The sequence below is a fragment of the Hylobates moloch genome, unplaced genomic scaffold (assembly GCF_009828535.3).
Source record: "Hylobates moloch isolate HMO894 unplaced genomic scaffold, HMol_V3 SCAFFOLD_6, whole genome shotgun sequence".
Taxonomy (NCBI): Eukaryota; Metazoa; Chordata; class Mammalia; order Primates; family Hylobatidae; genus Hylobates; species Hylobates moloch.
The window spans coordinates 140,473,590-140,484,400 of NW_026652281.1; the positions used below are offsets into that span (position 1 = coordinate 140,473,590).

General features: G+C 38.4%; 1 protein-coding gene across 3 annotated transcripts; it reads left to right on the forward strand.

Annotated features, from left to right (window-relative positions):
- The first annotated feature begins 339 nt into the window (after window positions 1-339).
- CCNG1 (cyclin G1) lies at window positions 340-10,097 on the forward strand. 3 transcript variants are annotated; one of them, XR_009213886.1, is made up of 8 exons: window positions 340-576; window positions 2,030-2,293; window positions 3,845-4,098; window positions 4,654-4,732; window positions 4,813-4,911; window positions 5,138-5,332; window positions 6,427-6,678; window positions 8,528-10,097. XR_009213886.1 is itself a non-coding variant. In XM_058440110.1 (7 exons), the coding sequence occupies exons 2-6, from the start codon at window positions 2,030-2,032 to the stop codon at window positions 5,327-5,329; spliced, it is 888 nt and encodes a 295-aa protein (XP_058296093.1). In that variant the 5' UTR covers window positions 340-576; the 3' UTR covers window positions 5,330-5,332; window positions 6,427-7,785. The 3 variants fall into 3 exon arrangements, 2 of the variants coding, with proteins under 2 accessions (XP_058296093.1, XP_032014453.1); XM_058440110.1 differs by lacking the exon at window positions 8,528-10,097 and having other exon boundaries at window positions 6,427-7,785; XM_032158562.2 differs by lacking the exon at window positions 8,528-10,097 and having other exon boundaries at window positions 340-522; window positions 6,427-7,785.
- Window positions 10,098-10,811: the final 714 nt, after the last annotated feature.

Genomic DNA, 10,811 nt, shown 5'->3' on the forward strand with positions numbered 1-10,811 from the left:
CCCACAGAACACACAGTACATTCTGGAATGATACGCTGGCCAATCTGGCTGGCAGCCGAATGACCTGACCCAGCCAAGGGTTGGTGCACAGAGTATTTAGTTCGGCCCCCCACTGAATGAAGACACTGTTAGATTCTCCAATGAGAGACGCTTAGAGGTAGGGGCGTGGAAGGGGGCCGGGGAATTTGACGCCAGATAACGGGAAGTGTGAGCCGATTGGCCGGGCTTCTCACTCCACGGCCCAGCCGTTTACGGATCGCGGAGGCCATCCATCAAAAGAATTACACCAATCAGCGGCGAAAATGCCCCCTTCTCGCGAGAAAGCCCCGCCCTCCAATATATTCCTCCGCAGGGCAGGCGCGGCCCCTTCGGCTCCGAGCTGATCCTGATCAGGGCCGAGTCGTCTCGGCGGCGCTGCCGAGACCTCCACCCAGGACAGCCCCCACCTCCCCGGGCCTCCCTCCTCTTGCCTACGAGTCCCCTCTCCTCGTAGGCCTCTTGGATCTGATATCGTGGGGTGAGGTGAGCAGGCCCGGGGAGGGTGGTAACCGCTGAGGAGCTGCAGTCACTGTCAAGGTGAGCGGGACTGCGCGGGAGTTGACCGCCAGGTGCGGGTGGGGAGCGGCGTTGGGGGCGCGGGGCGAGGAGTAGGTCTGACCCGCGCCCTTTTCCTCGCTAAACTCTACCGCTGCTGTGAGCACAAGCCCAGGCTAGTCCGAGGCTGGAGGGGCGGAGCCGGATCCGGCCTCCTGAGGTGCCTTAGTGTCTGGCGGCCCGGTCCCAGGGACTAGCCTGGGGAGGAAGAATGGAACCCCTGCAGTTAGAGGTTCTTCACATGACCAGCTCTGAAGACCTCCTGCCTCCCTGTCTTTAGGTTGGTGTGGGAGGGACCTTCCATGTATCCAGGGCTTAGCTTGTGCCCGGGACATGGTTGTGTTATGCACACTTAAATCAATGGAATTCCCAGGTTCATCTTTCAGACTAGGTTAGCAACAACGCACCCCACCCCCCCGCCCCAATACGTGCTCCTAATGTCACCTTTTAAGTTTCCCTTCCTAACGACAATAAAAGTTAACTAATATTGAGTATTGTGTGCCAAGCACTGTGCTATACTCTTTAAGTGGTGAATCATCTTGTTCAGTCTTCACATTCAGCGACAGATATTGTTACCCTCATTTTATAAATCTAGAAATAAGCTCAAGCTCATTATTATTGTTTAGTGTTTTTTAAGCGTCTACTATATGTGCTAAGCTCTTTACGTGATTTCATTTAACTCACACAAATCTGTGAGGTAGGTCATAAACCTTATCCCTACTTTATAAATGAGGAACTAAGTACAATTAAGTAACTTGAACAGGTCATGTTGTTAATATGTGGCAGAATACTCAACTACCATCTGCTTTTCACTTTCGGTGTCCTGTCTTACGGTGTTTATTCGTGGTTGTCTATTGACAATGAATAACTTGAACAAGCATTCTTGAAGATTTGCATTTTATTTTTCTAAAAAGCACGGTTCCGGCCGTGCGCGGTGGCTCATGCCTGTAATCCCGGCACTTTGGGAGGCCGAGGCGGGCAGATCACAATGCCAGGAGATCGAGACCATCCTGGCCAACATGGTGAAACCTCGTCTCTACTAAGAATACAAAAATTAGCTGGGCGTGGTGGCGCGTGCCTGTAATCCCAGCTACTCGGGAGGCTGAGGCAGGAGAATCTCTTGAACCAGGGAGTCGGAGGTTGCAGTGAGCCAAGATCGTGCCACTGCACTCCAGCCTGGCAACAGAGCGAGACTCCGTTTCAAAAAAAAAAAAAAAAAAACATAGTTCCTTCCCTCTAGGAACTCAATTTAGGATGTGACCAACTTGTAGAAGGGAAATAAATAACAGATGGCACTTTGCAATGACTTAGATGCACTAGCCACATTGGGGGATGGGAGACTTATAAATCATTTCTTGGCCCAGTGCAAAGATGGCCAAGGAAAGCAGGAAGGACTACTCTTACACTCCTTTCTGGTCTTTTTTTCTATATATAGATGATAGAGGTACTGACAACAACTGACTCTCAGAAACTGCTACACCAGCTGAATGCCCTGTTGGAACAGGAGTCTAGATGTCAGCCAAAGGTCTGTGGTTTGAGACTAATTGAGTCTGCACACGATAATGGCCTCAGAATGACTGCAAGACTAAGGGACTTTGAAGTAAAAGATCTTCTTAGTTTAACTCAGTTCTTTGGCTTCGACACAGAGACATTTTCTCTAGCTGTGAATTTACTGGACAGATTCCTGTCTAAAATGAAGGTATGTTTGAAGCTAGATTCTCGTAATTTTGCTCAGTGTGTTTTGGAGATGGAATTGTTACCTTTTGGCTAGTATTCATAAACTTGACCTTTTTTATTTTCAGCACGTAGCCAAACATTAATTTTGTCTACTACGGCATTAATATGTCTTATCATAATCAAGAGTAGTACATCAGATATTAGACTTAAATTCTGAAATGAAAAATAGTGTAATACCAAGTAACTAATTGCAGTTTCCTAGTAAGAAAATTGGCTGTTTTTAAAAAACCCTTCTTGATAGGTTGGATTTGTCCATTTATTTACTATTTTTAGATATAAACCAATTTATTAGTGGCAGAAATTGATTAGAGGCTACATTGTGGCTAAGAATTGAGATATATTTGTTAATTACTACCCATATATAAAGTTGTAAATATTTTAGCCTTAGACCTAGTCAAGACTTGCTTATGCTTGGCATTTCCAGCTTCAGTGTACATGCAGTAGGGAGGAGAGTGTATCTGAAGGAGAAGCAACTATTTTCCTATACTAGATAAACAAGACTATGTCACTTTCAGAGCTTAACTGTTACAAATGCATCTGCCTTTCCTGTACACCCATGGTCACTGGAGGAAAATAAGATGATGTGACAATTGGAAGGAAACTCATATTTTAGTCCTCGGTATCTAACACAGTGCATCATAAAAAAGGACTTCAATATTTGTTGAAGATTCAAGAAATTTGCTTCAATAGACTAAACTCTTTAGACATTTCACGTGTAGTCACTACCTTTGAATCTGTAAATGTTGCACAAATGAATAATATACAGCTGTCCCTCAGGTATAATTCAGTCTTATGTGAGAATAAGATCGTTGCTCTTATGTACAAGTCATAATAAGAAAAATAACTACATTATGCCTTTAAAGAGGCATAAGTGTACTGCTGAAGAGGTAACAAGAAGAGAGAGAGCACAGAGATATTAATACTGGTAAAAGCTTAGTTTCATGTGAGCTGGAAGTAAACAACTGGATAAAGTTTTGACTGTGCCTCATACGGCAGACATTCAGAAAATTAAATGATAAAGATTAGTAGTGGATAGAACTCTTAGAGGCAGAGTAAACAGTATATGCCATAGTATTTTAAAACTGTTTTATATGTGTTCCCACAAAGACAAGAGCCTGGAAAAAATAAAACATCCTGGAAAGAAATGGCTTATTTTGTAAATAAGCCATAAAGTATTTCAGTCCTCATATATCTTTGACTAGTTAACTTATTTGATCAAACTAGAACAATGTTTACTTATAGTTCTACAGTGATTAATAAAAACACAATTTTTCTATGCTGAGCCAAACATTATACTGAAACTCAGTCCAGTTACTCAAAAATTGGTTCTAAGTGGGGTCCATAGTGTTGACAGGCTATAGTTTAGGTATGAGTGGATCGTGTTAAGTCTATCATAAATAAACCTCAAATATACATTTTCAAAATGTTGGGTCTGAGTTCTAGATTATCCTTTGTGTTTTAATTGAAATAAGGTAGAGTCATGGGCTTACTGGTTTTGTTTTTGATTTTTTAGGTACAGCCGAAGCACCTTGGGTGTGTTGGACTGAGCTGCTTCTATTTGGCTGTAAAATCAATAGAAGAGGAAAGGAATGTCCCATTGGCAACTGACTTGATCCGAATAAGTCAATATAGATTTACGGTTTCCGACTTGATGAGAATGGAAAAGATTGTATTGGAGAAGGTGTGTTGGAAAGTCAAAGCTACTACTGCCTTTCAATTTCTGCAACTGTATTATTCACTCCTTCAAGAGAACTTGCCACTTGAAAGGTAAGTGACTTTTGTTTTGAACAAGAGAGATTTGGAAATCAGAATGGTATTGTATGGATATTGCATAAAATCAGTATCCTCATAGAATTCTAATAAAAATAAGTAAAATGACAGCTGTGGCTCCTTGAACTTTAATGTCCATCATAAGTGAGAAAATGTTCCATTGTCAATAGCTTCATTAAAGCTAATTCTTGGGATTAAAGTACATTTTGACTTTGTAGAACCTAGTGGGAAAGCATCTCACACAAATTTATGGAAAAAAAGGACCTTCAGTAGATGTTGAAATATTTATTAAAACTAAAAGAAAATAAATCTTGATATTTGTGGCATAGTACTATTCATTTTCATTTTTTGGCCCAAATCATCTAAAACTCCTATATGGTGCCTTTAGAAGTTAGTATCTCTGATGGAAGGGGAATTCCTTTCAATAGTTCACTTGCTATGATAAATGTGCATAAGCTTCACTTTAAAAATTGACTTCAATGTTTTTCTAAAAACATCTTTTGACTAGATGTAATATTACCTAATAAAAGTAATACCGTTTTCTTTTTAAAGGAGAAATAGCATTAATTTTGAAAGACTAGAAGCTCAACTTAAGGCATGTCATTGCAGGATCATATTTTCTAAAGCAAAGGTAAATATTTTATAAAGATTACACCTATTTATATGATCTGTTTTTATATTTGGCATTTACTTTACATTTATCTCTTTCAGCCTTCTGTGTTGGCATTGTCTATCATTGCATTAGAGATCCAAGCACAGAAGTGTGTAGAGTTAACAGAAGGAATAGAATGTCTTCAGAAACATTCCAAGGTATGTCAAGGACATAGCCTAAATCCTATTAACAGCTGTAAAAGAAACTAAACCCCTTCTATCTCCTGAAGTAAAATGAGATGTCATATGTTTATCTGAAACTTAAGTAGCTATCCTCAAATGTTTTTAATGAGCAAAGACACATGTTCATAGGATTGCATTTATTAATGTAGTTAAATAAGGTGGGGCTCACTTTGAGTAATAATTTTTTAAAATTTATGTACAGATAAATGGCAGAGATTTGACCTTCTGGCAAGAGCTTGTATCCAAGTGTTTAACTGAATATTCATCAAATAAGTGTTCCAAACCAAATGTTCAGAAGTTGAAATGGATTGTTTCCGGGCGTACTGCACGGCAATTGAAGCATAGCTACTACAGAATAACTCACCTTCCAACAATTCCTGAAATGGTCCCTTAACTGGTAAATTTGGTCCGTTATTATTCTCCAGATAGAGAACATTTTCCAATGCCATAATTTTCAACTAAACAAGAGTAATTATCTTCAAAATAAACAAAATGGAGTTGGAATAGTAAAGGGGGAGATGACATCACTGATCTAGTCAGCTAATATTTGAAGGCCTTTACTATATACAAGGTACAACATCTTAGGAGTAAGGAATTATCCAACCTCTGATACATACGTTAGCCATTTCATTAAATTTTCAGCTTAGAGAACAGCATCCTCCTTGTAGCACTAAAATCATGCTTTTTTTTAATTGCACATGATCTTGCTGTATGTATCTGACTCATTTAAAATTACGTAAGCTGGGCAGGACAACAGCACCAGAAGTCTGAACCAAGTATGAACTAATTTGAGACTGTTAGCTTATAAGTAAAATCAATATGAACTTGGATATTGTACTTAAAAGAAAAAAGTAGGCCAGGCGCGGTGGCTCATGCCTGTAATCCCAGCATTTTGGGAGGCCAAGGCGGGCAGATCACGAGGTCAGGAAATCGAGACCATCCTGGCTAACACGATGAAACCCCATCTCTACTAAAAAATACAAAAAAAGTTAGCCAGGCACGGTGGCAGGCACCTGTAGTCCCAGCTACTCGGGAGGCTGAGGCAGGAGAATGGTGGGAACCCGGGAGGTGGAGTTTGCAGTGAGCCGAGATTGCGCCACTGCACTCCAGCCTGGGCAACAGAGCAAGACTCCGCCACAAAAAAAAAAAAAAAGTAGGATATGATAGATGGTCTCTGCATTGGATATCTGGAAACTGCCAGAGTCTGTCAACACTATAGTAACCTATCATTGCTATAGCAGCTGGACTACTGAAAAGTAGTTATATGCATAAAAAAATGTAAACTTGCTTTCTGCATATGTGATATACATTCTTGCCATCTAAATTTCCTAACTCAGTGATGATTTATTCTACTCAAAACTAAATGTTAACATTTAATACATCTACATATGATTATGAATATTAGACACGAACAATTCAATTTTCTTAGTAGTATTTAGGCAGACTGGCTTCTGTTAAGTTGGATTTTGTTTATTTTCTTTATTTAAATAGGATTATTACAGCACCAAAAAACTTCTCTGAAGCCTTTCTCCACAACCTTGTTCTATGGATTCCATAATGTTACAATGGATTTAAGCTATGAAGCCTCAAAACATCACGAGATAAGCATGATGGTCTCAGACTTGGGAAAACTGCCTAATATTATGCTGTAGTGGAATTGTGTTTAGATTTGAATTCATCTGTGAAGCATTCAAATCAAAGCTAAAAGCCTAAATGTGAAATGCTAATGACAAGCCTGAGAAGGTAAACTGTGAATCTTCATTTCTATCATTGATCTAACTTTAGATATTGGATCAATATATTTAGGTGGTATTGAAAATGCTATTGGAGGAGTCACACTATTACTATCAACTATCAGTCTTCCCACAGCTTCAATCACTCTCATTATTCTAATCCTACTCCTACTTTAATATTAAATTTTAAGTTATGAGGTTTATATCAAAAGCAACATTTCACAAATGTACTTTTAAGGCATAATAAGGGTTAACATCCTAGGCAGTATAAACACACCCCATAATGCAAGTAATAGGTAATCTAGAGATGTGGACTTTATTGCTATATGGGAATTACATTTAAATTTGAGGGCATTTTATATAAAGAAAAATACAGACCTATAAAGTTTGGCATATTCATTAAGTTATCTTTTAATATTTTTTTCTAGAAAACAGGTGACATTTGTATCTGCGATAAAAATTTTTATACAGAACCTACTGCCTCAAACTGAATCCCATCAAGAAAACTAGTTTCTATTGTATTAGTAACTCAAAATAAATTATCACTTCGAAAACTTGCTTTCCCACACTAAGGTAAGTTCAGGCTAGATTCAACACTCCAGAAGTTTTTTTTTACTAAAGACTGTTTTTAAGTTAGTTAGAAGTGATGGCAATTTTATAAATAGAGAATATACTTCCACTGATGCCCTTACTGTGCCAAAACAAAAATCTTAAGAAAAGCAAGTAGACACCTTCATAACTATGAATGAAGCTGCTGAGGTGTAGTCTTTAGGATCCTGCATGTCAGTTAGTGAATGTAAGAAGTACAGTGTTAAAGTGTTGTAAACAGTTACTCGGTGCAATGTATAGCCTGAGTCCATCCATGATGGCTATAACCAATTTGACATCACGTTATGGATCAATACGCAATGAAAAACCAAAGAACCACAGTATATCTTATTCTTAACTTTTGTAAACCATGTTTTATGGGTAACTTTTTAGTTTTCCCAAAAGGCTGATAAATTTCAATATTTTGAATACATCATTGTTAATTCTGAGTTGGCAGAGGTAAACTAACCAACTACATTATGTTTTAGTACTAAGGGATATACCTTTCAATAAAGTTAATGAAATTCAATCCTTTGCTGGGTGGCTTCTTTCTCCTCCTTAATTAACTCTTTTAGCAATGTGGTAACAACATTATAAAAAGCTATCTCTACTGAGTATATTTAAATTTAGTACTAAAGTTAGATGAATAGTACCAGAAACAATAAAATCCCTATTAATAGTATGACTATTAGCTGACACTGTTTTGTTTTTTTCTGAGACACTATAAAAAGCTATCTCTACTCAGTATATTTAAATTTAGTACTAAAGTTAGATGCATAGTACTAGAAACAATAAAATCCCTATTAATAGTATGACTATTAGCTGACACTTTACTTTTTTTCTGAGACAGGGTCACTCTTGTCACCCAGGCTGGAGTGCTGTGGCACGATCTTGGCTCATTGCAGCCTTGGCAGCCCAGGCTCAAGAGATCCTCCCACCTTAGCTTCCAAAATAGCTAGGATTATAGGCACATGCCACCGCACCCAGCTAATTTTTCTTTTTTTTTGTAGAGACAGTGTTGTCACTGTGTTGCCCAGGCTGATCTCAAACTCTTGGGCTCAAGTGATCTGTCCACCTCGTTCTCCCAAAGTGCTGAGATTACAGGCATAAGCCACCGCGCCTAGCCTCTAATTTTTTTTGATAGACATAGAATGATGACAAATAATTGTTTAATGTGCATTAAAAGTTGGTGTTTATGCATTATTAATCCCTTTTATCACTTAGATTCATCACTGCTATGGATGCTATCCTTAATACATATTTACTCTTAGTTTCAGCCCACTTGAAGTTTTGTGCCAGCCTTCTTACCTAATTAAACAGCACTTCAGCAGCGTGGTTGCTAATGCCAGGTAACCACCATGTGTTATGTTAGCCTGCTTGGATCAATTGTAATTATTACTGGAATTGAAGCAATTAATATGATTTTGAACTGTTCGTGTTCAAACTAACATCCTGTAAAGTAGACATGGCAAGGAGTTACTGATGAAAGAAAAGTTGTTCATAAAAGCAGCCTTTTATAATTGACTTGCCTTAGACTTATTTAATAATTTTTCATAGTATTTTTTAAAAAGGTATCTGAACCTTGTACATATTTACAATTATGAGACATCCTATCTAAAAATATATCTTTTCGATTTAACATTTGTGGCTGGCAGTGATAATTTTTACTGTCTAGTACTATGAATCATCTCATTAAAATCCTCTCAACTGAATGACATTATCCCAATGTGCAAATGAAAGAGAGACAGAGAACCTAATGATTTGCCCCTGGTCTACACCTGGTACTTGGAAGTAGGATTCAAAGCCAGGCAGTTCTGACTCCAGAGGCTGTGCTCTTAACCACTCTATACATTACCTCTCAAAATAGAAGATTAATTGGACTCAAGTGAAATTGCTTGTATAATTTTTAATCAAAACTATATTCTGGCCACATTAACTTCTGTGCTGTCATCATGATCATAGAACAATAACAACACTTAACTTATTTCTCTATACTAATAGAATAACTTTGATAAAATGTTATTTATTAAACCTATTTTTCAGAAACCAAAAAACAGTAAACATGAGTCAAGATGAATTAAAAGATAAGCCAAGTTTTAAGGCCAAGCGCAGTGGCTCACACCTGTAATCCCAGCATTTTGGGAGGCCAAGGTGGACGGATCACTTGAGGCCAGGAGTTCAAGACCAGCATGGCCAACATGGTGAAACCCCCATCTCTACTAAAAATACAAAAATCAGCTGGGTGTGGTGGCACATGCCTGTAGTCCCAGTAACTCCAGAGGCTGAGGCAGGAGAATTGCTTGAACCTGTGAGGCAGTGAGACAAGATCACACCACTGCTCTCCAACCTGGGCAACACAGTGAGGCTCTTGTCTCAAAAAATAAATTAAAAAGCCACTTTTATATTCATCAAAGTAGAGTTAGGAACAACCAAAATTGCCAAGGATAATAAGGGACATTATATAATGATAAAATTCACCAAGACAGTGCTAAAGGTGTAAGCACTTATTATCAGATCTTAAAAATACATGAAGAGACCAGGTGCAGAGGCTCATTCATGCCTGTAATTCCAGTGCTTTGGGAAGCCAAGGTGGGAGGATTGCTTGAGGCCAAGAGTTTAAGACCAGCCTGCTCAACATAGGGAGACCCTATCTCTACAAAAAATTAAAAATTAGCTAGGCATAGTGATGTACACCTATAGTCCTAGGTACTGAGGAGCCTGAGGTGGGAAGACTGTCTGAGCCCAGGAGTTTGAGGCTGCAGTGAAGCATGACAGTCACTATGCTCCAGCCTGAGTGACAGGGTAAGACTCAAAAAAAAAAAAAAAGAAAAGAAAAGAAAACATGAAGCAAAAAGTAGCATTAAAAGGAGGACTGGACAAATCTTCATTTACAGTTGGAAACTTAAACATTCCTCTCAGTAGTCCATAGAATTAATACAAAATTAGCAAAGATGTAGAAAAATGGAATAATACTAATAACCAGCTAGATTTAATTGACATAAAACCCTTCTACCTAAAACAGCAGAATAAGCATTCTTTTCAAGTATACATGGAACACTCACCAAGATAAACCACATCATGGGTTTTAAACCTTAACAAATTTAAAAGAGATGAAATCATATAAAGTATGTTTTTTGACCATAATCTAGAAATCAGTAACAGCAAGAAAATCTCCAAACACTTGGAAATTAAACAACACATTTCTAAATAATTCATGATTCTACAGGGAAGTCTTAAAACATATTTTAAAATAAATGAAAATATCACCATGCTTGGAATGCAGCCATGCTGGTGCTGCAATTTATAACAATCGACTGCTTTTTACTAAACAAGAAAAAGTTCTCAAATTTATACTCTAAGCTCCCACTTTAAGAAAGCAGGAAAATCTAACTGGGTGTGGTGGCACACCACTATAGTCCCAGCCACTCAGAAGGCTGAGGTAGGAGGATCATGACCCCACGAGTCTGAGGCTGCAGTGAACTATGATCATAACACTACTCCAGTCTGGGTGATGAAGTGAGACCTGTCTACAAAAAAAAAGAAGCCCAAACTAAA

Coding starts and splice junctions, on each gene's coding strand:
- CCNG1 (XM_058440110.1), top strand. CDS start 2,030: ATGATAGAGGTACTGACAACAACTGACTCTCAGAAACTGCTACACCAG. Junction 2,294..3,844: donor GATTCCTGTCTAAAATGAAG/GTATGTTTGAAG, acceptor TTGATTTTTTAG/GTACAGCCGAAGCACCTTGG. Junction 4,733..4,812: donor TCATATTTTCTAAAGCAAAG/GTAAATATTTTA, acceptor TATCTCTTTCAG/CCTTCTGTGTTGGCATTGTC.